Genomic DNA, 26,724 nt, shown 5'->3' on the forward strand with positions numbered 1-26,724 from the left:
TCACTACATGCTGATGGGGGAATTCTGGGAGTTGAAGTCACTACATGCTGATGGGGGAATTCTGGGAGTTGAAGTCCACTACATGCTGATGGGGGAATTCTGGGAGTTGAAGTCACTACGTGCTGATGGGGGAATTCTGGGAGTTGAAATTGACTACATGCTGATGGGGAATTCTGGAAGTTGAAGTCCACTACATGCTGATGGGGGAATTCTGGGAGTTGAAGTCCACTACATGCTGATGGGGGAATTCTGGGAGGAAATCCACTACATGCTGATGGGGAATTCTGGGAATTGAAGTCCACTACATGCTGATGGGGGAATTCTGGGAGTTGAAATCCACTACATGCTGATGGGGGAATTCTGGGAGTTGAAATCCACTACATGCTGATGGGGGAATTCTGGGAGTTGAAATCCACTACATGCTGATGGGGGAATTCTGGGAGTTGAAGTCACTACATGCTGATGGGGGAATTCTGGGAGTTGAAATCCACTACATGCTGATGGGGGAATTCTGGGAGTTGAAGTCACTACATGCTGATGGGGGAATTCTGGGAGTTGAAATCCACTACATGCTGATGGGGGAATTCTTGCAGTTGAAGTCACTACATGCTGATGGGGGAATTCTGGGAGTTGAAGTCCACTACATGCTGATGGGGGAATTCTGGGAGTTGAAGTCACTACATGCTGATGGGGGAATTCTGGGAGTTGAAATTGACTACATGCTAATGGGGAATTCTGGAAGTTGAAGTCCACTACATGCTGATGGGGGAATTCTGGGAGTTGAAATCGACTACATGCTGATGGGGGAATTCTGGGAGTTGAAATTGACTACATGCTGATGGGGAATTCTGGGAATTGAAGTCCACTACATGCTGATGGGGAATTCTGGAAGTTGAAGTCCACTACATGCTGATGGGGGAATTCTGGGAGTTGAAATCCACTACATGCTGATGGGGGAATTCTGGGAGTTGAAATCCACTACATGCTGATGGGGGAATTCTGGGAGTTGAAGTCACTACATGCTGATGGGGGAATTCTGGGAGTTGAAATCCACTACATGCTGATGGGGGAATTCTGGGAGTTGAAGTCACTACATGCTGATGGGGGAATTCTGGGAGTTGAAATCCACTACATGCTGATGGGGGAATTCTGGGAGTTGAAGTCACTACATGCTGATGGGGGAATTCTGGGAGTTGAAATCCACTACATGCTGATGGGGGAATTCTTGCAGTTGAAGTCACTACATGCTGATGGGGGAATTCTGGGAGTTGAAGTCCACTACATGCTGATGGGGGAATTCTGGGAGTTGAAGTCACTACATGCTGATGGGGGAATTCTGGGAGTTGAAATTGACTACATGCTAATGGGGAATTCTGGAAGTTGAAGTCCACTACATGCTGATGGGGGAATTCTGGGAGTTGAAATCGACTACATGCTGATGGGGGAATTCTGGGAGTTGAAGTCACTACATGCTGATGGGGGAATTCTGGGAGTTGAAATCCACTACATGCTGATGGGGGAATTCTGGGAGTTGAAATTGACTACATGCTAATGGGGAATTCTGGAAGTTGAAGTCCACTACATGCTGATGGGGGAATTCTGGGAGTTGAAATCCACTACATGCTGATGGGGGAATTCTGGGAGTTGAAGTCACTACATGCTGATGGGGGAATTCTGGGAGTTGAAATCCACTACATGCTGATGGGGGAATTCTTGCAGTTGAAGTCACTACATGCTGATGGGGGAATTCTGGGAGTTGAAGTCCACTACATGCTGATGGGGGAATTCTGGGAGTTGAAGTCACTACATGCTGATGGGGGAATTCTGGGAGTTGAAATTGACTACATGCTAATGGGGAATTCTGGAAGTTGAAGTCCACTACATGCTGATGGGGGAATTCTGGGAGTTGAAATCGACTACATGCTGATGGGGAATTCTGGGAGTTGAAATTGACTACATGCTGATGGGGAATTCTGGAAGTTGAAGTCCACTACATGCTGATGGGGGAATTCTGGGAGTTGAAATCGACTACATGCTGATGGGGAATTCTGGGAGTTGAAATCGACTACATGCTGATGGGGGAATTCTGGGAGTTGAAGTCCACTACATGCTGATGGGGGAATTCTGGGAGTTGAAGTCCACTACATGCTGATGGGGGAATTCTGGGAGTTGAAATCCACTACATGCTGATGGGGAATTCTGAGAGTTGATGTCCACACACCTTAAAATTGCCGAGGATATAAAGACAAGCTGCTCTCTTGAGATCATAATAAAAATCAGAACAGATGCCCAGTTATTGGGAATGGACGATGGGCTTGAAAAAGAACAATAAGGCTGGGTAGTCAAGAGACATATAAACAAGGAGGAGTCAGCAGACAGAAATTGCTGGAATGTTCTTGGAATTGCTATGATTGTCCACAAGGAGAGGTGGAAATGGCAGACGTCTGTCCGTACTGTCTCCAAGGGTTGGACCCGATTTGATGGCCCTTAATAATAAGGCTAAACTGGAAATTAAACCGAGAGCTATCCTCCTCACATGTTATTTCCAATTTTTTTGTTTTTATATATTTATGAATATCCCACATTGTTCAGTCTGGAAATCCTCTAAACTCATGATGGTGAACCAATGGCATGCGTGCCACAAGTGGCACATGTAGCCATATTGGTGGGCACGCCAGCTGATTTTCGGGCCTTCCAGGCCCACTGGAAGTTGGCAAATGAGCTGTTTCCGGCCTCCAGGGGGCCTCCGGTGGGTGGGGTGGGAAGGCCATTTTCGCCCTCCCCAGGCTCCTAGAAGGCTCTGGAGGCTGGGAAGAGAGAAAACCATGCCATCCCATGCCAGGAGCGGGGGGGGGGGTTGTCGTATAAAATTATGGGTGTGGGCACGCATGCGCACAACCCTTCCCCCCCCCCAGCTCCTGACATGCGATGGCAAAAAGGTTAGCCATCACTGCTCTAAGCGATGTGGAAATATGAATTTGGATGTCTTTGTGTGGTTTGCAGTTTTGCATTGTGCGCTGTATCTCAGTGCAACGTGTACCCCCATTGTTTAATGGTTGTAAGAGCAAAGCCAAGAATGAGAGTCGTATCGGTGGTGCGGAAGAAATGCATTTCCTCCCCGGAGGGAATTTCTTGCACAATAGACAGCTAGTAAACACACGGCCATCTTTGTTTTCTCCGAAAAGGGCTCCTGCGGAGATGTTTTCGCTGCTTTTCAGCATAAAACCAAATAAAAGAAAAATTCTACAGAGACGAACAGAGCAAACATTGCCCCAGCTGTTTAGGGACTCTTCAGACAGACGTCAAGTGATGTTTTTAGGGGGAGGGGGGAAAAAAAGGCAAAACTGGATTTCGCAATCCTTGTTGGTGGGCTATTTATAAATCCTTACGATTTATATTGCTATTGTTTCCTGATTGCTTATTTGTACCCTATGACTATCATTAAGTGTTGTACCTTATGATTCTTGATGAACGTATCTTTTCTTTTATGTACACTGAGAGCGTATGCACCAAGACAAATTCCTTGTGTGTCCAATCACACTTGGCCAATAAAGAATTCTATTCTATTCTATTCTATTCTATTCTATTCTATTCTATTCTATTCTATTCTATTCTATTCTATTCTATTCTATTCTATTTTATTTCACTCCACTCCTCCATTCTCTATTCTATTCTATTCTATTCTATTCTATTCTATTCTATTCTATTCTATTCTATTCTATTCTATTCCATTCCATTCCATTCCATTCCATTCCATTCCATTCCATTCCATTCCATTCCATCCCATCCCATCCCATCCCACCCCATCCCATCCCATCCCATCCCATCCCATCCCATCCCATCCCATTCTAATTTCAACAGCCTCATCTCATTTCCTCTTTCCAAGGAAGCAGGAATTGGGTTTTTTGACAAGAGGGATTAAGAGGTTTGGTTCGATCAGAAGAGAGCTGGAAGGGACCTTGGAGGTCTTCTAGTCCAGCCCCTCGCTCAAGCAGGAGACCCTACCCTGTTTCCCCCAAAATAAGACATCCCCTGATAATAAGCCCAATCGGGCTTTTGAGCGCATGGCAATAAGGCCAAGCGCTTATTTCAGGGTTAAAAAAAAATATAAGACAGGGTCTTATTTTCGGGGAAACACAGTATAACCGTGATGGCGAAACCTATGGCACGTGTGCCGGAAGTGGCACGTAGAGCCATCTCTCCGGGCACGCGAGCCATCGCCCATTGTTCTTTCGGATTCCAGCACGCCAGACAGCTGGTTTTCACGCACGTGGGAGCGGCAGAAACAGGAAAAGCAGCAGTCCGGTGTACATGCGCGTACCAGGAAGATGATCTTCTGTTTTCCATTGTGTGCATGTGCACCAGCCAGCTGGTCTTCGCGCGCGCGTTCGTGCCAGAAACCAGAAGACCAGGTGGCCAGTGGGTATGCGCATGCCGGAAACTGAAAGAACATCTTCACAGCACGCACATGCGCTCTGGGCAGCTGCTTGTCCGGTTTCTGGCACTCCCGCGCCCCCCCCCCCTATTTCAGAACTCAGTGCCGAAAAGATTCACCAACACTGCCCTATATCATTTCAGAGACGGGACTGTCCAGTTTCTTTTAATTTTTCTTTTAGCCTCATGAAACAATGAGTCTCCTTAGAGGGAAAAAAGGACATCCCCCGTATAGCATTGTGATAGGATGGGGAAAATTTGGAGTGTGCCGGAGTGCGAATACAGACAGGTTGGGATCTCATTAAATTAGCCGTGTAATTCCAGGCCTGGTCTGGAAACGATATTTTCCTGGAAAGAGATGCGGCTGCTTTAATGAATCACCAATAGGTACTATCCATGTCCGAGACTGACCCATTGTGTGTAGGCCAGACGTCAGTGCAGTAACGGGCCCACCTGCAGTACAGGTAGTCCTCAACTTACGACCACAACTGAGCCCAAAATTTTGAATTCTAAGCAGGTGAGTTTTGCTCCATTTGACAACCTTTTTTTGCCACAGTTGTTAAGCGAATCGCTCCAGTTGTTAAGCGAATCATACAGTCGTTAAGCGAATCTGGCTTCCCACATTGACTTTGCTTGTCGGAAGTCGACGGGGAAGGGTGCAAATCAGAGGTGGGATTCACTTACCTTCCTTACTGGTTCGCAAATTTGAGCGCGTGTACTCACTCGCTTCGCTCGCACGTGCCACCTCTGCACATGCGCAGTAGTCTCACATTACGTCTGGGTGGGTGGGCGGAGCCTCCTGCAGTCGCCGCTACCGGTTCGTGCGATCCGGACAGAACCAGCTGAATCCCACCACTGGTGCAAATGGTGATCAGATGACCCCTGGGACTGTGCAACAGTCATAAATACATGCCAAGCGCCCAAATTTTGATCACGTGACTGTGGGGATACTTATGGTCGTAAGTGCAAAAAAAATGGTCATAAGTCACTTTTTCCAGTACTGTTGTAACTTTGAACTGTCACTAAACGAATGGTTATAAATTGAGGACTACCTATACTCTGGATCACGAACATCCAACAGTTTCTGTTTGTGCCATTCCCCAGAAATACCCTAGAAATAAAGCTCCTAGGGATGATCCCGCATAGATTCCCACTGCAGTAGTCAAGACTTAATACAACATTTGGTGTAATATGGAATGTGTAAAATTAAAGGTAAATTGATAAAGTCTAAGATTTAAAGATTTGATGAAGGGGTCTAGAGATTAAGAAATATGGATAGAATTTTGACTTATAAATTGAAATAAAAAATAGAGCTGTAGTCAACTTGAAACTAAGATGTGTGGTGATAAAATTGAAGGTAAATAATCAGATTAAGAGATTAGAATATTTTTTAAACTTTATGTTTTGATATTGATGCTAAAAGGTGTAATGAAGGGAGCTTGGGAAAGAACCAGATATAATTGAATTTATAAATGGATATAAAAATGAATTAAGCATTTTTTTTTTTGGAAATTAAATTGGTGGTGATATAATAGAATGGTTCTGATTAAGATATTAGAATTTATGTTAAAAAAAAATTATGTTCTGATCTTTAATTTTAAAAGATGTAATGGGAAATTGTGAATGGAGCTTTTTAAAATTTAAGCGATTGTACCTATCTATGACCGGATCGAAACTTCGCTCTTGAAAGATACATTTTATGTTGGAAAAAAAATTAAAAAATATTTTTCAAAAAAAAAGACTTAATACAACAAATGTTTCAAAGAACAGCTGGGAGGACACAACGGTGCTTTACATTTTAAAGAACAGTTTCTTTTAATTATTTATATTAGTGTCAAGTACAAAAAATCAACCAAATGAACAAAAAAAGTGCTTCATTTTTTTTTTTTAAGCCCCCAATTCCAGGAACAAATCCAGCTCCTTTTCCCTTTCTTCCCGCAGCGGCTTGCCCTCCCACCCCCCCAAATGACACTCACTTTTACACAAACAAGACAACATACACTTGAGATGCCTACACTTCACTACAATTTTATCGTTGTGGCCTCTTTTGAAAGATTCTGGAAACGGTCCTTTGCAGACGTGACGAGATCTTCCTCGCTTTCTCTGCCAAATCTGCATTTCCTGGCATTATGGACTTCTTATTTAAACCGGGGTTACCTTTGTGGGGTGTATACATGCACAGAGGAAGCCCCTCGTAACTCAAAAACCTCAAAAGCAACAGGGGGGAGGTTCAAGAAATTTTCTTTGAGACTCAAACCATTTCCCAACTTTTCTTCAGATTGGTCCACCCAAGCCCTCGCCTTTTAGGGTGTGTGCACCTGTACAGGTAGCCCTCGACGTACGACCAGAATTGAGCCCACATTTTCCGTGGCTAAGCGAGACCGTTGTTAAGGGAGCTTTGCCCCGTTTTACAACCTTTCTTTCTCGCCACGGGTTGTTAAGCGAAACGCTGCGGTCGTTCCGTTAGCGAACACGGTTGTTACGCGAATCTGGCTTCCCCATCGATCACGTAACCACAGGATACGGCAGCCATCGTAAATATGAGGACTTAGAAACAATAGATGGAAACTAATCAAGGAGAGAAGCAACCTGGAATTGAGGAGAAACTTCCTAGTGGAAAATGGCTTGCCCCCAGAAATTGTGGGGGCTCCATCACTGGAGGTTTTTAAGAAGAGACTGGACAGCCATTTGTCTGAAATGATATAGGGCAGTGATGGGTAATCTTTTTGCCATCGGGTGCCAGGAGGGGGGAGTGGGGGAGGTTCGCGCGCGGCGCGTGCCCACACCCATAATTCTATGCGTCCCACCCTGCACATGCGCGCACAACCCCACCTCCTCCCCCGCTCCTGGCACGCGATGGCCCGGTAGCCCCGTTTTTCTTTCTCACCTGGCTCCAGATCCTCTCTATGCATCTGGGGAGGGCGAAAACAGCCTTCCCCACCCCTTCCAAGGCCCTCTGAAGGCCTGAAACAGCCCATTTCCCAACTCCCGGTTGGACAGGAAGTGACGTTTTTTGGTGTCTCCAGCCTCCAGAGACTCTCAAGGAGTCTCTCTAGGGGTCTCTGGAGGCTGGGGACAGCAAAAAAGTCACTTCCTGTCCAACCGGGAGTTGGGAAATGGGCCGTTTCAGGCCTCCGGAGGGCCTCTGAGGGGATGGGGAAGGCTGTTTTCGCCCTCCCCAGATGCATAGAGAGGATCTGGAGCCAGGTGAGAAAGAAAAATGGGCCTTCCCCACCCACCCTCCCAGGCCCTCTGGAGGCAGGAAACAGCCCGTTTCCCTACTTCTGGTGGGCCCAGAAGGCCCGAAAATCAGGTGGCCGGCGCACACATGCACGCCAGAGCTGAGCTAGCATGCCCACTGATATGCCTACGCATGCCACCTTGGCATGTGTGCCATAGGTTTGCCATCACTGATATAGGGCCTCCTGCTTGAGCAGAGAGCTGGACTAGAAGACCTCCAAGGTCCCTTCCAGCTCTATTCTGATTGATTGACTACCTGTAGGTGTCTGCATAAGGAATTAATCACTAAATTAATTAATTAATTAATTATGATTAATTAATCATAAAACGTATGTTTTATCCCAGCAGTGCGCATACATTTGGGCTGGTGTGAGTGCAGAAGGAAAAAGATAGGTGACAGGATTGTTTTGGAGAACTGAGGCAGAAGCCCACCCAACAGTTCTACTATAGGTGGTCCTCCACTTACAACAGTTCATTTAGCGACCGTTCAAAGTTACAATGGCCTTGAAAAAAGTGACTGGCGACTGTGTTTCACACTTACAACCATTAGGGCATCCCCGTGGTCACGTGATCAAAAGTCAGATGCATGGCAACTGACTCATACTTATGACGGTTGCAGTGTCCCGGGTTCATTCTGTGACCTTCTGACCAGCAAAGTCAACGGGGAAGCCAGATTCACTTAACAACCGTGTTACTAACTTAACAACTGCAGAGTGGTTCGCTTAACACCTGTGGCAAGGAAGGTCGTACAATGGGGCAAAATTCTCTTCACAACTGTCTCGCTCAGCAACAGAAATATTGGGCTCAGTTGTGGTCGTAAGTCGAGGACTACTTACACTTACAATGTCTACTCCTAGACATCATACTCTTATTATGGTGTGTGAGAAAGACCTTAGAAGGAGGCAGGAGATGCTGCCCAGATAAGTCCCTTCCAACTCTGTTATTCTATTCTATTTATATGATTCTCACAATACACTGAACCATCGTATGCTCAGGTAGAGTGGATTTGCAGTTTAACCACCAAATGACCTAACTGAGGTTATTCCCAACCAATCCTAGCCTTCAGTGGAAATTCAGCCTCTGTTGTGGCCCGTACGCGGCCTGTGCAGCTAGTAGCTGATTCAGACAGCGAGGAGGCTGGTGTGGTGTTGTTTCAGCAGCCTGTGCAGCTGGCGCTCGAGTCGGACAATGAGGAGGCTGGAGAAGATGTGGTGCCAGAGGCGGAGATTCAACCAGGGCCTTCAGAACCTCCAGAAGCTCCTAAGTGAAGAGGAAGAAGAGGAGGAGCCTCTTCTTGATGCACGGGCGCGCAGAGCTGCCAAAAGGCAGGAGTGGCTCCTCAGGAGGAGGTCTCCTCGTGAGTAAGGCTTGGGGTTAATTGGCCACTCCCTTATAGCCTATTTAAGGAGGAACACCAACTGAACCAATTTGCAGGGAACAACTTTGTTCACATACCTTCGTGTCTTGTCTTGCTTATCTTATCAGCTTCCTGCAAATTGCTTCTGGGCATTCTGCCAACCACAGTAAGCTTTCAGTTATTATTCTTTGAATTCTTGGCGGCTGTTAATATAGTTAATTAACAGCCGTTGTTGTAAAAGACTGATTTATTTAGCAAACCAAGGTTTGAACGGACTTTGTGTGTGTGCTGCGTTCTTTGGGGTCCGTAGCTGGGGCAGAACAGCCTCTGGCATTTTGAACTGATCGGGATCGTTGTGTCTTGTGAATGCAGCCGTTCTCTCTCTCGTGGTCTTCAGCCCTACCGTGATTTGGGGCCGAGATTGTTCCCTATTCCCTGCAATTTAATCCTTTTATTTAAAAGCATCGGGGGATTGACTCCGCAGTTCATCACATGTTAAGCAGCCATGCTAGTCCTGATCCTTCAAAGGTGGCTCAGTGGCTAAGACACTGAGCTTGTCGATGAGAAAGGTCGGCAGTTCGGCAGTTCGAATGCCTAGTATAAGTCTCCTGCGTGAGCAGGGGGTTGGACTAAATGACCTCCAAGGTCCCTTCCAACTCTGTTACTGATGACTGATCCCAGATCCTTCGCATATTATCCCCCAAAAGTGTGAAGGAGGCACATCAAGCCATCTTTTGTAGCCCTGAAACCTGGGCTTGCTGATCCTCATCCACCTGCCTCCCCTCTCTAATTATTCTCCTTGTTTGGCAGGGAGATCCCCTCTGATTTCCGGCTTTCCCCCTTTCCCCTTTGTCACCATTCGGCTTCTCTCCCTGAAATGAATGAATATTTATATGTGTAGGGAAATCACATTGGGACACACACACTTTTCCAGGATCCATCCAATGGTGGAATGGACACCCCTTCCCCCATTCCACCCCCCCTCCCAACCCCCCAAACCCCCCCCCCCAATGCATCTGTTTCTCACAGAGTAGCAACATGAAGCATTCCGGGCTCATCTCTCTTATATCCTCCATAATAAGGAAGTGGGAGCATCGTGGTCCAAGATCGCCTCTTTGCAACGTTTGCCAACTGGCCGGTTTTTTTAAAAAACAACTTCGGCGCTCAGATCCGATTGGAGAAGGAGGTCCAGGCTGGAACTGGTTCACCTGATTGCACTCGTCCGTCGTAAAATGCTGATTTTGAACCCAGTGCCCCCTTTGCCAGGGGGCTCAAGTCTCTCTGCCTGTTGGGATCCACTCCTCGATCAGTCTGGGAAAGCCGATCTCTGCCCAGCTCAGAGATCGGAGTTACAATGTGAATCCCGGGTTATTTGCAAACTCGGTTGCTTGGCCAAGGCTTGGGTGTCCTCCCAGAGGGACATCCTGAGAAGTTCCTTCCGGCAAGCCAACATTTGCTCAAGGGGAAAATTTCACGCTGCAATCGGACGTCGCCAACTTGTACTTGATTAGTCCTGAGGATGGAGTGTTGGCGGGTCGGGATTTCTCAACCAGAGGAGAGCTGGTCTCTACATGGACAAGGAGGGGTTAAAAGAGAGGAGGGAGGGGAGGAGATTGGGAGCACACCATACACCCCAAAGGAGACAGTTTCTGGAGTCGGTCCCGGTTCTAAACTCCCCAGCATGCGACTGAGCTGGCCATGCGCACGAGTCCGTACCATCCGGCACAACGAACAGCTCAGGGATACGTCAGGAGGGGTTAGGAGATACTTCCAAAAGAGGCTGGACAGGGAGACGGGGGGTGGGGGTGGGAGGACAGGGGTGGGGGGTTAAGGTGGAAAAAAGAAGAACAAAAGGAATAAGTACAGAAGAAGCTGCAGCGACAGACCAAGGCATGCAAAAGAGACACACGAGGGGTGGGGGTGTGTGGGACACCGTATTCCTTGCAACGTTAGGGGGCAGAAGCAAAACGACAGGTCAGCTGTGGGATAGATCTTCCTCGGGCCGGCCATTCCTGCAGGAATGGGGTACAGGTAGTCCTCGACTTACAACCACGATGGAGCCTGGGACGTACGTTGCGTTAAGCCAGGAATTTCGTTAAGGGAGTATTTTGCCCCCGTTTCACGACTTTTCTTGCCACGGCTGTTAAGTGAATCGCCGCACGTTGTTAAATCAGTAGCGATAAGTTGTTAAGCGGATCTGGCTTCTCCGTGGACTTTGCTTGTCAGGAGGTCGCAAAAGGGGATCCGCGTGACATCCCAGCCCAGGACATTGCAACCACGTCATAAATACGAGTCAGTAGCCGAATGTATCCGAATGTAAATCGTGGGACCGCGTGGGAATGCTGCAACGGTCGTAAGTGTGAACAACAGTCGTCAGTCCCTTTTTTTCCAGGGCCGTTGCAACTTGGAACGGTCAGTAAACGAAGTGTTGTAAGTCGAGGACTAAATGTACTTGGCCAAGGAAGTTAAACAGGAGCTCTCTGAGGTCCTGGACCAGCTTTCCCAACCTGGAGGATTGGCCCGACGAGTATCGATTTTCAACTCCCAGGGTTCCCTGCAAGGGCGTGCGGCCTGAGGAATTCTGGGAAACGAAGTCCACTATCGTACTTCTCCCCTTGGTGACGCACAGCTCCATCCGGTGAGCTTTCCGAGCTGGGCGGCCAAAGAACTTTGAAGAAGGAGATCGATGCTGAGGCAATGGGGGGACCAGCCAAACCGAAGCAGAAATGTGGGGAGCAGACGCCGAGGAGTGGGGGAACAGGAAGGAAAAATGGGGGAGGACAAGGAGCAAAGGAGGGAGAGACGGAGGTGGAGCAGAGAAACAGAGAAGGCAGCAGAGTTAAAGAGAGAAAAGTGTAGGGCAGCTGCCCCTAACTTTTCAATGGGGCTGGTTTTCCCACAGTGTTATAGTTCGCGAAGGATGAAGGGATTGCCCGCTTTCAAGTTAGATGTGGTTTGCCTTTGGACAGGAGACCACAAGGAAATCCCAATCAGCTTGGACAGGAGACCATGAGGAAATTCCCAGTTCAGATTGGGAAGTCAAAGACCCACCCGGGAAGCGGGGGTGGGCATGGCCAACCACTTCTGTGGTGCTGTTAAGAAAACTCTTATCGACTCAAGTCAAGCTCAACTCAAAGACTTTATTAAGTCCAACCACATCTGGAGGACGCTGCGTTGGGGAAGCCCCTCCTACGAAAATACCATTCTTTCTTCTCTCCTGTTCTCTTTTAGGGACTGCTTTAGCGAGTTGCTACCTGTTACGCAACTCCCATCCCAAACCTCCCCATGAATTCTGTAGATAGATACGTTATGCTCAGCTGGATCGGCTACCTCGGGGTGTCAAACTCAATTTCATTGAGGGCCACATCAGGGCTGTGTTTGACCTTGGGGGGGGGCCTCGGGTGTGTGTGGCCAGGGTGGGCATGGTTGACGTCACTCGTGTCGGGGGCACCTGTGGTGGCTCAAATGCTCTGCCAGTGAAAACGGACTCCCGATCTCCGTTTTCAGCTGGGACAGACTCCTGGAACCCTCTGTTGTGGCCCGCCAGCGGCCAATGGAGCTGGCAGCAGAGTCGGACAGTGAGGAGGCTGGGGAGGTACTTGGGCCAGTCCTGGGGGCTGGTAAAAGCTCAGACGAGTGCTCTGTATCGGAGGCAGAGAGGGGGCCAAGGCCATCTGATAGTTATGTGCAGCCTCCAGAGTCTGACAGCAGTGAGGCAGAAGAACAGCGGGAGCCTGTTCCCAGTGTGCGCATCCGCAGAGCTGCCAGACAACAAGAACAATGAAGAAAACAGGGTCGACTTGGGAGTAAGGCTTGGAGATGATTGGCCCTTCCCATAAGATATAAAAGAAGAGCGAAAGGGACGTGAGCTTTTGCAGGAAGCAATTAGTTCATCTGGCTGATTCAAGATTTGAAAATTCTGTTTGTGACTCTGTGCCAAGTTTGGCCTTGCCCTGCATCTGGAAATTATTTATTTATTTATTTATTTATTTATTTATTTATTTATTTATTTATTTATTTATTTATTTATTTATTTTAATTTAATTTAATTTAATTTAATTTAATTTAATTTGTATGCCGCCCTATCTCCGTAGGACTCAGGGCGGCTCACAACAAATAAAAACAAACCCAATAAAATATAAAATACATAAGTATGCATACATAAAATACCCTCAAGACCCTGATGTTCCAACAGGCGGGGCTAAACATATGAACATGTGAATGATTTTTTAAATGTCATCTAATTCTGGGTTTTATTTAATTGACCAAACTAAGTAATAATTTTAATTAGCAATTTTATGATGTTTGTGTGTCTATATTTTTCTTGACTGTACACCACCTTGAGTCCTACGGGAGAAAGGCGGTATAGAAATATAATAAATAAATAAACAAATAAATAAATAAATAAATGTATAAATATATAATGTAAACATAGATTAAAACCCATTAAAATAATCAAAACCCCCTCAGTCCAGGCTGGGCGATGTGAACAGCCATGTTTTTAATTCACGGCAGAAGGTGCGAAGGTCAGGAGCCAACCGAAGCCCCATTCCAAAGAGTTGGCGCGCCCACAGAGAAAGTTCTACCCCTAGGGGCCACCAGCCGACATTGTCTAGCCGACGGCACCCGGAGAAGGCCCTCCCTGTGAGAATGCACCGGGCATTGGGCGGCGTTCCACGGGAGATAAGGTGGGTGTTGATAACCGTCCTCTGAAAGACTGTTTATCAAGCCTTGCGGACTGTAAATGAAAGTAATTTACAGTCGTATAAATAAAAGAGGTTTTGCGGGACTAAGATTGTGCTTTATACTTTCTAAGGAAGCTTAGGTCAGAAAAAGCTTCTGTCAGCGAAAACAGAGCCCGGGAGGGACACGTGCGACCCTCCCGAGCTCCGTTTTCGCTGGCAGAGACACGACGGGCCAGGTCCTTTGTTATTTCCAGGGCAGCCCTACAGGGCAGATTTAAGCACCCCGCAGGCCGGATTTGGCCCGTGGGCCTTGAGTTTGACACCCCTGGGCTACCTGACTCGTCTAGTTCAGCAGTTTTGTTTTCTAAGTCAATGTTTCTCAGCCTTGGCAAATGGACAATATGTGGATTCCCAGGACTTTACCTGGTTGTGTGTGAGTGGATTATTCATGCCACTGAAGATTTACAAAAATGTAAACCTAAAATAAACCAGGCAGGTAAAAGGGGAGAGAAAGAATGCGCTTTGCAACATCTGGGGAAAATGAGAAGCCATGGTCGCAACTAATCAGGGCAGGGAATGGCAGGATTATTAGCTCCATCTGTTGAATTTCTGCCCGATGCATGGTAAGGGAGCAATGCCATTAACTGCTTTTAGCCCTGATGATTTTAAAGGTGGGCCTGAAGTCAGACATCTCTTTCTGGTTGTCCTACCTTGACTGAGAAGCTGTAAGTTGCGGACTTCCTCCCGCACCTGAAGCTGCAGCACCTGTTGGAGCACTTCCTGTCGCTGAGATTCCTGGATAATCCCCATACGCTGCAGCTTCTCCCCGTTCAACCGCAAGAGGGCCCGGCCTGCCAAAAAGGAAGCAAAAGAATGGCTCTTCACACAACTCTTCCACCCTGCTCAAAGAAAGCTCTTGTTTGGTGTAGTCGATAAGGCTGTGAGTTCTAGTTCTGCCTTAGACAAGAAAGCCGGCTGGGTGATTTTGGGCCAATCCTCAGGAGACTGGAAGTTCTAGTCCCGCCTTAGGCATGAAAACCAGCTGGGTGACTTTGGGCCAATCCCCAGGAGACGGTGAGTTCTAGTCCTGCCTTAGCCATGAAAGCCGGCTGGATGACTTTGGGCCAATCACCAGGAGAGAGTGAGTTCTAGTCCCACCTTAGCCATGAAATCTGGCTGGATGACTTTGGACCAATCACCAGGAGACTGGAAGTTCTAGTCCCGCTTTAGGCCTGAAAGCCAGCTGGGTGACTTTGGGCCAATCCCCAGGGGACAGTGAGTTCTAGTCCCGCCTTAGCCATGAAAGCTGACTGAGTGGGCCAATCCCCAGAACACTTTGATTTATTTATTTTCATCAATTTACATGTACACTTCTAAGCAACATTCCAATGCATAGTTTGCTTGATCGCAGTGTTTGATCAAGCGACCATGGGGACGCTGCAATGGTGGTACGTCTGAAAAAAAAAAGTCACTTTTTTCGGTGCCTTTGCAACTCGGAACGGTCACGAAATGAACTGTGGTAAGCCGAGGCTTATCTGTGTTTTGAAAAGCAAATGTGGGGGTCTCTTTGGAGGCGGTTCAACCAGTGGTGAAATCCAATTTTTTTTACTACCGGTTCTGTGGGCGTGGCAGGGGAAGGATACTGCAAAATCTCCATTCCCACCCCACTCCAAGGGAAGGATACTGCAAAATCCCCATTCCCTTCTCACTCCTGAGGGAAGGATACTGCAAAATCTCCATTCCCACCCCACTTGGGGGCCAGCCAGAGGTGGTATTTGCTGGTTCTCCAAACTACTCAAAATTTCCGCTACCGGTTCGCCCGAATCTATCAGAACCTGCTGGATTTCACCCTTGGCTTCAACGGCTCGTTCTTGATAGCCCTTTGTTCCCTCCCACAGAGCAACTCTGTCCAGACGGATGACTTCTTGTAGGAATTCATTTCCTAAAGCCAGATTATTCTAAGGCCAGCTTTTATCTTCCATCCAAACTCATTTTGTGGGACCGCCTTGGCAGACGGAGGGGCAATCTCCTGCGCATCCCCCCAAGGAAGACACTGGAGTTTCCCATCATGCCTCGCTTCTCGTCGCTAGGGGCCGTCGGCACAGCGGCCTTATAACATCTCCCGTTTTTCCACTTCCTCTGTGTCCAATTAGAGAAGCTTTCTTTATTTCCAGCAGAAGAAATCGAGTGAGTGGTTCCATTAGGGGTTTATGATTGTGGCCCCTGGGGCAATGAAGCTCTCATTCTTCGTGAATGCGGGGGGGGGGGGCAAAAGTTTTAAGAAATGATAATAAAAGAGCCACTCACACACAGACATATGCAACAAAGGCATTACGCCTCACCCAAAGATAACCTTCCATATTGATTTCTCATCTCCTGCTATATTTGTTTTCCTGCCATTCTGGAAACACACAGAGTGGGGAAGATAGAGGATAAACTATATTTAATTCTGGGCCATCCTAACTGAATGAATGAAAACCAACCAACCAGCCAATGAAAATAAAATGGGAAAGTCAGAAACAAAACAAACTGAACTACAATCATCCTGGAGGCCAGAAGAAGGAACAATGGATAGAAACTGAAGAAGGAGAGATTCAACCTGGAAATAAGGAGAAATTTTCTGACAGTGAGAAACAATCAACCCATGGAACAGAAGTTGCCTTCGGAAGTTGTGGGAGCTTCATCACCGGAAGCTTTCAAGAAGAGACTGGACTGCCATCTGTTAGAAATGGTGTAGAGCCGTGATGGCGAATCTGTGGCACGTGTACCTGAACACGGAGCCATGTCTCCTGGCATGTGCGGCATCGCCCGTTCCTTTTCTGGGTTTCTGGCACGCATGTGCACGCGAGGATCAGCCGGCTTTCGTGCGTGCGGCAGTGCCAAAAACTGGAAGTGCTGCTCTTCCGTTTTCCTGCGTGAGCATGTGCGCCAGCCAGCTAATTGTCGTGCACGCATGGACACCAGAAACCTGGAAGACTAGCTGGCCGGCGCCCATGCGTACGCTGGAAACCGGAAGTTAATTTTCAGGTGCACACATGCATCCTGGGTAGCTCCTCTTCCGGGTTGTGGCCCAGACGAGGGTGTACGTGCTCCCTTTTCGGCAATTGGTGCCGAAAAGGTTTGCCATCCCTGGTGTAGAGTCTCCTGCTTGGGCAGGGGGTTGGACTAAATGACCTACAAGGTCCCTTCCAACTCTGTTAATCTGTATCTTGATCTATATCCTGGCCAAGGATCACAGGACCTATTTATTGTCCATGGCTGTGCTATTCTTCAACGAACCCAGTGGTGGGTTGCTCCCGGTTCGCACCGGTTCGCAAGAACCGGTAGTAAAAAATTTTAGTAGTTCGGAGAACCAGTAATAACATTGGCTGGCCACGGCCCCGAACCGGTCCCCAGCCCGGTTGCCGCTTGCTTACCCCACCCACCTCATCAGAGGCTTTTTTTAAAAAAAAAACTTTTAAAAGCATTTTTTCTACAACCTCTTCGGCTGAAAAAATGCTTTTAAAAGTAAAAAAAAAAAAGCCTCTGATGATCGCACGGCTCAGCTGGGATCTTCAGAGGCTTCTGAAAACATTTTTTCTGCAACCTCTTCAGCCAAGGAGGTTGGCTGAAGGAAAAAAAATCCCTTTAAAAGCCTCTGGCGATCCCAGCAGATTTGCCTGATTGTCAGAAGCTTCTAAAAGCATGTTTTCCTGCAATCTCTTCAGCCAAGGAGGTTGTAGGAAAAAAAAATCCCTTTAAAAGCCTCTGGCGATCCTAGATGACTTGCCTGCTCGTCAGAGGCTTCTAAAAGCATTTTTTCCTGCAACCTCTTAAGGTTGTAGAAATAATGCTTTTAAAAGTAAAAAAAAAAAAAAACACGCCCACCCAGTCACATTACCCGCCAGGCCCACAAAATAAGCCACGCCCAGAGAACCGGTGGTAAAAAATTTTAGAACCCACCCCTTGCCCTGACGGATGCATACCTGTGATGGCGTGGTGTGAGAAGGCCTCCACGTAGATGAGATAATTGTGTGGGCAATGCTTCTTCAGCCATTTGCAGACATCCTGCTGAGTCCATAGCACCACCGGCTTGGTAAGGCTCCCTAAGGTAGGACTGGTGTGGTAGATCCCGTAGTGTTCATAAGTCCGGCTCTAATACAATCAAGGAAGGAAGAAAAAAGCAAAGAAGGGCATTACGGAGCATAGAATTTGCAGCGTTACAAAACTGGAGTTTTGAAGAATTTGGCACCAATGTTTATTCCTAAACGGAACATTTATGCACCAATGTTTATTCTTGAATAGAACACTTATGCACCAATGTTTATTCCTAAATAGAACATTTATGCACCAATGTTTATTACTGAATAGAACATTTATGCACCACTTTTTATTCCTGAATAGAACATTTATGCACCAATGTTTATTCCTGAATAGAACATTTATGCACCAATGTTTATTCCTAAATAGAACATTTATGCACCAATGTTTATTCCTGAATAGAACATTTATGCACCAATGTTTATTCCTAAATAGAACATTTATGCACCAATGTTTATTCCTGAATAGAACATTTATGCACCAATGTTTATTCCTAAATAGAACATTTATGCACCAATGTTTATTCCTGAATAGAACATTTATGCACCAATGTTTATTCCTAAATAGAACATGTATGCACCACTTTTTATTCCTGAATAGAACATTTATGCACCAATGTTTATTCCTGAATAGAACATTTATGCACCAATGTTTATTCCTGAATAGAACATTTATGCACCAATGTTTATTCCCAAATAGAACATTTATGCACCAATGTTTATTCCCAAATAGAACATTTATGCACCAATTTATTCCTGAATAAAACTTTTTTTTTTTTAAAGTCAGCAAGTTGTGAATGCTCCAACACCGGAGGTTTTGAAGAGGAGATTGGACAACCGTTTGTTTGAAATGGTTTAGGGTTTCCTGCTTGAGCAGGGGGTTGGACTAGATGACCTCCAAGGTCCCTTCCAACTCTCTATTATTCTGTTATTTTGTTACTCTGGTGGGTTGTTTTACTTGGAACTGGAACAATCCATGCCAGAGGAACTAGCCATATTTGCATTAGATGCAAAGTTTGAATAATTTTTAGTGTGTTCGTTTGTTTTGCAAATCTATTTTCCAAAGCACGTGAAGGCCAGACAAGGAATAATGGATGGAGACTGAACAAGGAGAGATTCAACCTGGAAATAAGGAGAAATTTTCTGACAGTGAGAACAATCAACCCATGGAACAAAAGTTGCTTCAGAAGTTGTGGGAGCTTCATCCCTGGAAGCTTTCAAGAAGAGACCCGACTGCCACCTGTCAGAAATGGCTTAGGGTTTCCTGCTTGAGCAGGGGGTTGGACTAGATGACCTCCAAGGTCCCTTCCAATTTGGTTAATCTGTATCAGTTTCTGGTTTGACAAATTGTACAAAACTAGAAAGTGGGTTGATTCAGGTTAAGTGGGTAGTGTGTAACACATTCCCAGGATAATAAGGCTAAGTTTTAGCCCATAGTCCTTTAATTATCTTCCTTGCTCTTCTCCATGCTCTTTCTAGAGTCTCAACGTTTTTCTTGTATTATGGTGACCAAAACTGGATGCTTATTATCCGGAGTAAGCAATAAGGAAAAAAATGTAAAAGAGATTGGAGCTAAGGAAAAAGGAAAGCAAAATCCATCAGCATCTGTACAGGTGAAGACAAAAAACCTTGCCCCAGTCACACAAATGAAGCTCTCGCCTTGTTTATACACACATTGCAAGGACAAAGGGAGCAGAGCCTCCGTTGTTTGATTGCAAAGACCATTTTGACATGTTTTTTGACTCCTTATGGGGAGATCCCAGACTAAATACAATTAGGACCGGCTACAAAATTGTTAAACAAAGCAGTCACTAAGTGGAACCAGGACTGTGCTTATGACCTACCTTCCTTCCTTCCTTTCCTTCCTTCCTTCCTTCCTTCCTTCCTTCCTTCCTTCCTTCTTTTCCTTCCTTCTTCCTTTCTTCCTTTCCTTCTTTCTTTCCTTCCTTCCTTCTTTCCTTCCTTTCCTTCTTTCCTTCCTTCCTTCCTTGCTTCTTTCCTTCCTTCCTTCCTTCCTTCCTTTCCTTCTTCCTTCCTTCCTTTCCTTCCTTCCTTTCCTTCTTCCTTCCTTCCTTCCTTTCCTTCTTCCTTCCTTCCTTCCTTTCCTTCCTTCCTTCATTCCTTCCTTTCCTTCTTCCTTCCTTCCTTTCCTTCCTTCCTTTCCTTCTTCCTTCCTTCCTTCCTTTCCTTCTTCCTTCCTTCCTTCCTTTCCTTCTTCCTTCCTTCCTTTCCTTCCTTCCTTTCCTTCTTCCTTCCTTCCTTTCTTCCCTTCCTTCCTTCCTTCCTTCCTTCCTTCCTTCCTTCCTCCCTCCCTCCCTCCCTCCCTCCCTTTCCTTCTTCCCTTCCCTTCCCTTCCTTATATTTTCCCTTTGTTTTATAGACGGTCACTAAGACTGATGAGGATGCTGCAACGATTGTAAGAGAAAGTAGTAACTGCCGTTGTAACCGAACATTCGCTAAATGGGTGGTCGTAAGTTGAGGACTCCCTGTAGGCTAAGTGAGTTGAGTACAACCAATTTCACAGACTTGGAAGACATTAAGTTTGGCAGGGGCCCAGCTTAAAGCATTGCCAACAAATGCCAAACTAGTTTTTTTTTTTTTAATTTGATTTATATGCCGCCCTTCTCCGGAGACTCAGGGCGGCTTACAATGCGCTAAGCAATAGTTCCTGTTGGAAGACATTTCTTCAAAAGTTCTGCATAGCTGCAGTGGCGTAGAGAAGGGAGGAAAACGGATGACACGCGAGTGACAATGTCATTATGCAAAATGTTGTAACTCAAGTGAATTGCAAGCCTTTAAGTCACCTTCTCATTCATGGCTGTTGCGGATTTTGTTTTTGTTGTCGCTGTGAAGCTGCAATGAGCCTTAGGATAGTTATTGCTTTGTGGGTGTTTTTTTTTTTTTCAAATGCATTTTTCCTGTGTTAAACCAATTAACAAAACAAAAAGCAGATTTACATGAAACGGAGATAACAACACAGCTTCAAACTTCATTATAGTCATAATTTTAGCAAGGAGACCGGAGTAATTATGCTATAAAAAGGCAACTAAAACAGTATGGGCTTCCTATATAGCCGGGGCGGGAAATTATCGCCCCTTTAGGACCTGTGGACTTCAACTCCCAGAATTCCTGAGCTGGCATGGCTGGCTCAGCATGACTGGCTCAGGAATTCTGGGAGTTGAAGTCCACAAGTTGTAAAGATGCCATTGTTGGCCACCCCTGCTATGGGGGATTCTGGGAGTTGACGTCCACACTTATTGAAGTTGCCAAGTTTGCTCTAAAGTCTCCTTCAACAACCACCTCCAATTCAAATGTTGACAGAAAACACATATCAACAGCCCACTGCTGGCGATGGGTGCCGACCAGTGTGCTCATTGCCTTTAATTAATAATAATAATAATAATAATAATAATAATAATAATAATAATAATAATAATAATTATTATTATTATTATTATTATTATTATTATTATTATTATTATTTTATTTCTATACCGCCCTTCTCCCGAAGGACTCAGGGCGGTGTACAGCCTATTAAAAACACAAAACAACATCAGTTAAAATAGTTTAAAATTATTAAATAAATTCGGCTAAATTTTTAAAACCCCAGAAATTTAAAACTCAATTTAAAAATGTTATGTTGATAGCCCAGCCTGTTAATGCCCATTTCCAAAATGTCCATCAGTTTTCAAAATGTAACAGATTCCAAATGCTGCGGATACAGACAAAAGAAACCTACTGTTAGGAAATGGCTGTTGTCTAACTAGTTGGTCAGGCAATATATAAACTATCAATACATATTTGTCAAAAGGTATTATATTGCTTTAAGACTGTATTGCATCATCCTGTATCCTGATTGGCTAAGCTCTGTAGCCAATGTACTTAAGGGGAAGCCTGAATCATGGCTTGTGGACACTACACCATTTTATCTCCTTATTTGCTGTTGCTCTCTACCTGTTCTCTCTGCATGATCACTGTTTGATCATTGCTACTTGTTGCTTTCTACTATTTATTGAATGATTTAATACTGAACTTGTTCCTGTTTGAAACTCAAGAAGAACTGTTTTATTGTGTAATGACAACAACTGGTAAGAAGACTTTGTACTTGGAATATCCCTGAATTGATATTTTAACTATCGCCTTATCTGTGTATGACTTGGATTGTTATTGGACTTTGCTTTATTTTTTTTTCTAAAAAGTAAAAGACTACCAAAGCTCAGTGTGTCAGTATATTAACTGTGGCTATTCACTCTCAGCCGCTTTCATGTGCATACTCAAGGGGTACTCTTGTGCCTGCCAGCGTGTGATGGGTCGATAGGCTATCGCAGGGGCTGTGGGGCTATGGGGGAGGTGCAGCATTCGAATGGCGCTGGGACACAGCTTCAGGCGCAAGGGAAAGTGGCTTCTGGCATGGGGGCGACGCAGTAGCTGAACATCAGAGCAGGGGTGAAATCCAGCAGGTTCTGACTGGTTCTGGAGAACCGGTAGGGGAAATTTTCAGCAGTTCGGAGAACCGGTAGCGCACATTTTGAGCAGTTCGGAGAACTGGCAAATGCCACCTCCATTCCCATCCCAGAGTGGGGTGGGAATGGAGATTTTGCAATATCCTTCCCCCAGGAGTGGGGAGGGAATGGGGATTTTGCAGTATCCTTCCCCCAAGAGTGGGGAGGGAATGGGGATTTGCAATATCCTTCCCCTGGAGTGGGGAGGGAATGGGGATTTTGCAGTATCCTTCCCCCAGGAGTGGGGAGGGAATGGGGATTTTGCAATATCCTTCCCTGGAGTGGGGAGGGAATGGGGATTTTGCAGTATCCTTCCCCTGGAGTGGGGAGGGAATGGGGATTTTGCAGTCTCCTTCCCCCAGGAGTGGGGAGGGAATGGGGATTTTGCAGTATCCTTTCCCCAGGAGTGGGGAGGGAATGGGGATTTTGCAATATCCTTCCCCAGGAGTGGGGAGGGAATGGGGATTTTGCAGTATCCTTCCCCTAGGAGTGGGGAGGGAATGGGGATTTTGCAGTATCCTTCCCCAGGAGTGGGGAGGGAATGGGGATTTTGCAGTATCCTTCCCCCAGGAGTGGGGAGGGAATGGGGATTTTGAATGCGCAGGGCAGGGCACATAGAATTATCGGTGTGGGCACACGCACATGCGAGCCTCCCCCGCACCTCTCTCTCCTGGCATGCGATGGCAAAAAGGTTAGCCATCACTGTCCTAGGCCCCATGAGTTAATCTCCCAACCTCAGAACGGCATCTCTTAAAAGAAAGACAATTTTAACTAATTCAACATTTTTACAAGCGAGCGTACATGCGTCGTTACGGTTGCTGTTTGCCTCATTTTGAGGTTGTTAAGAGATTTATTCTTAACTATTATTTGGAATCTGATTTTTGGTATCTTTACCGGTAGTCCTCATTTAGCGACGGCCGCCTTTCCCGGCTGTTCAGTTACGATGGTGCTGGAAAAGTAATTTTATGACCAATCCTTGCACTTATGATTTTTGCAGATTTGCAAAGCAAAGGAAAGCTGAAGGTAAGATCAGAAGCACAGATGCGATCTCACTTAGTGATGGCTTCGCTTAATGTAGCTGGTCCCAATTGTGGTTACTAAACAAGGACTAACTTAATCCATTATTCTCCATCCTATACTATTAAATCATTCTTTTTTTTTTCTCCTTTGTCTGCTGATAACTTTTCCCTTTAAATCTTGGCCATTCACGGCAGGCTGGATCTAACTAATCCTGATAAGTAAAACTGGAGGAAAATGAAGTTTGCACGGACAGCGTTCAGGATTTATTTCCAAAGGCAAATTGGAAACTGATTTAAACAATCTGTGCCCAAGAGTGACAGCATCTTTTCCTGAAAAATGCTGAGCCCGCAGAAAATGGCATTATCCAGAATTCCTTTGTCACCAAGTTATAAGTAGCCAGCAATTCACTAGCAATTTCCTAGAGACAGATATGTTTTTTGGGGTTTTTTTGCAAATTGGCAAAATGTCTGAATTCGTTTCTCTTCTCTCCCTATTTATTTCAAACCAGCCTATGTTGGCATTAATATGAACCTATGAATGGAGACAGTAAAAACTGGCACTCGGACACAATTTTCAAAGTCAGTGTTTCTCAAACTTGGTGCCTTTAAGACAGGGGTCTCCAAACTTGGCAACTTTAAGACTTGTGGACTTCAACTCCCAGAAGCTTTGCTAGCTGAGGAATTCTGGGAGTTGAAGTCCACAAGTCTTAAAGTTGCCAAGTTTGGAGAGCCCTGCTTTAAGAGGTGTGGGCTTCAAATCCCAGAAGGCCCCAGCCAGCCATGTTGGCTACCCCAGGGGTCCCCAACCATCTCCAGGGCTGGGCCTTGAGCCATTTGGAACTGGGCCATGGAAGTGGCGGGCGAGCATACAGACTTGCGTGAACAGTGGGTGAGCACATGCGCATGGCATGTGCTCCATTTGCACAAGTGGCCATTACACGAGGCCCGCCAGTTGCACAAATGGAGTTTGCCCACCGCTCACACGGAACCATCCCTGCCCTCCAAGTTGCCAGTCTGCAAAGATGAAAACACTGGGGAACTCTGCGCTAGGCTATTACAGGCAGTCCTTGACTTACAATCATTTGTTTAGCGTTGGAGTAACAACCATGCTGTAAAAAAAAGTCTTACAACCAATCCTTGCACTTACAACTGTTAGAGCATCCCTACAGTTATACGATCAAAATTTAGGTGTTTCGCTGGGTGTAATATTACGGTGGCGCAGTGGTTAAAATGCAGTATTGCAGGCTGACTCTGCCGACTGCCAGCAGTTCGATCCTGACCGGCTCAAGGTTGACTCGGCCTTCCATCCTTCCGAGGTTGGTAAAATGAGGAGCTAGATTGTTGGGGGCAAGAGGCTGACTCTGTAAAACTGTTCAGAGAGGTGGCGCAGTGGTTAGGGTGCAGTACTGCAGCTACTTCAGCTGACTGCTAGTTCAGCAGATCAGCAGATCAAATCTCACCGGCTCAAGGTTGACTCAGCCTTCCATCCTTCCGAGGTGGGTAAAATGAGGACCCGGATTGTTGGGGGCAATATGCTATTTAGTATACTGTCTTTGAGGTTAGCTGCCCAGAGTCCTTGGAGAGTGGGCGGCATAGAAATATGAATAATAAAATGAAATAAAATAAATAATAATCTACACAAGGGGTATCAAAATCAAGGCCTGTGGACCGATTCCGGCCCGCAGCGGTGTTTAGATCTTGCCTGCAGGGCGCCCCTTGGAAACAGCGAAGGACACGCGGCCCTCCTGACCTCTGTTTTTGGCTGCGACGGCCTCTTGTAGCCCCCTGCCAGTGAAAACAGAGCTCAAGTGGGCCACGCGTGACTCTCTGTTTTCGTTGGCAGAGCGCTCAGGCCGTCACAGGCGCCCCCGACACAAGTGACATCGAGCTGGCCACACCCACCCCGGCAGTGGCGAAATGTAAAATTTGTTACTACCGGTTCTGTGGGCGTGGCTTGGTGGGGGGGTAATGTGACTGGGTGGGCGTGACCAACTTTTTTTCTTTTTTTACTTTTAAAAGCGTTTTTTCTACAACCTCTTTGGCCGAAGAGGTTGTAAAAAATGCTTTTAAAAGGCTCTGGCGATCAGGCAACTCAGCTGGGATCGTCAGAGGCTTTTAAATTCGGGGAGTTGAAGTCCACAAGTCTTCAAGTTGCCAAGGTTGGAGACCCCTGGTCTATGGCATCATGTGGCCTGGTTAGTAGACTTGCACAAAAATCGATCCTGAAAAGATTGTTGCCGTAAAAGTCACACCGCCAGGTGCCTCCGACGTTTCCAGGCCTTACAACATCAGCAGCTCCATAGCTTTCACTGCTGTCCTTTATTTATTTATTTGTTTATGTGGGGGCAATAAGCTGACTTTGTATAAATATACAAAAGAATGAAGGCTATTGCTTAACGCATTTTAAGCCGCCCTGAGTCTCCGGAGAAGGGCGGCATATAAATCAAATTAAAAAAAAAAAATTATCGAGAGATGCCTGGTATCATCCTACCTGGGAGTTCTCAGTCCCCGGTTGCTGAAGAAGCTTGACGGGTCTCCCTCCGGCTGTCCTTTGGCTTCGCCCGTCGTGCCAGGTGAGATTGCCGCCTGAATTCCTCTGCAGGCGGTAACTGAGATTCTCGGCCGATACGGTGTGCTCCAAAAGGTTCGGGCAGAAGCCAAAGTGAGTAGCAGCCACTGTGGAGCAGAGAAAATGCAAACTTAAATGCTCAGCTTCTAGGTACTGGTCGCTCCTCACATTGCATAGGAAAAAAAAACCCAAATATTTTATTGGGTGTCGGGTTTAAGGTGCTGGAGTAGAATCCAGGAGATGGTGAATTCTAGTCTCATTTTAGGCATGAAAGCTGGCTCAGTGACTTTGAACCAATCACCAGGAGACGGTGAGTTCTAGTTCTGCCTTAGGCATGTGGCTCAGTGACTTTGGGCCAATCACCAGGAGACAGTGAGTTCTAGTTCTGCCTTAGGCATGCGGCTCGGTGCCTTTGAGCCAATCACCAGGAGACAATGACAATAATTCTACCTTAGGCATGAAAGCTGGCTTGGTGACTTTGGGCCAACCACCAGGAGACAGTGAGTTCTAGTTCTGCCTGAGGCATGAAAGCCGGCTGGGTGACTTTGAGCCAACCACCAGGAGACAGTGAGTTCTAGTCTCATTTTAGGCATGAAAGCCGGCTGGGTGAGTTTGAGCCAACCATCAGGAGACAGTAAATTCTAGTTCTGCCTGAGGCATGAAAGCTGGCTTGGTGACTTTGGGCCAACCACCAGGAGACAGTGAGTTCTAGTTCTGCCTGAGGCATGAAAGCCGGCTGGGTGATTTTGTGCCAACCACCAGGAGACAGTGAGTTCTAGTCTCATTTTAGGCATGAAAGCCGGCTGGGTGACTTTGTGCCAATCACCAGGAGACGGTGA

General features: G+C 46.3%; 1 protein-coding gene across 4 annotated transcripts in view; it reads right to left on the bottom strand.

Annotated features, from left to right (window-relative positions):
• The window catches only part of SAMD10 (sterile alpha motif domain containing 10), a 70,917-nt gene that overhangs the window by 8,932 nt on the left and 35,261 nt on the right, over nucleotides 1–26,724 (bottom strand). The window contains exons 2-5 of one of the 4 annotated variants that reach the window (XM_087891002.1): nucleotides 25,808–25,992; nucleotides 17,682–17,850; nucleotides 14,427–14,567; nucleotides 6,225–10,598 (exon numbers count right to left, since the gene is read on the bottom strand). In XM_087891002.1, coding sequence (XP_087747128.1) covers nucleotides 10,489–10,598; nucleotides 14,427–14,567; nucleotides 17,682–17,850; nucleotides 25,808–25,992 — 605 coding nt within the window. In that variant the 3' untranslated portion in view covers nucleotides 6,225–10,488. The other 3 variants (XM_087891004.1, XM_087891001.1, XM_087891003.1) reach the window with 3 other exon arrangements.

This window comes from Pantherophis guttatus, chromosome 3, assembly GCF_059756535.1.
Source record: "Pantherophis guttatus breed Tessera chromosome 3, ASM5975653v1, whole genome shotgun sequence".
Taxonomy (NCBI): domain Eukaryota; kingdom Metazoa; phylum Chordata; class Lepidosauria; order Squamata; family Colubridae; genus Pantherophis; species Pantherophis guttatus.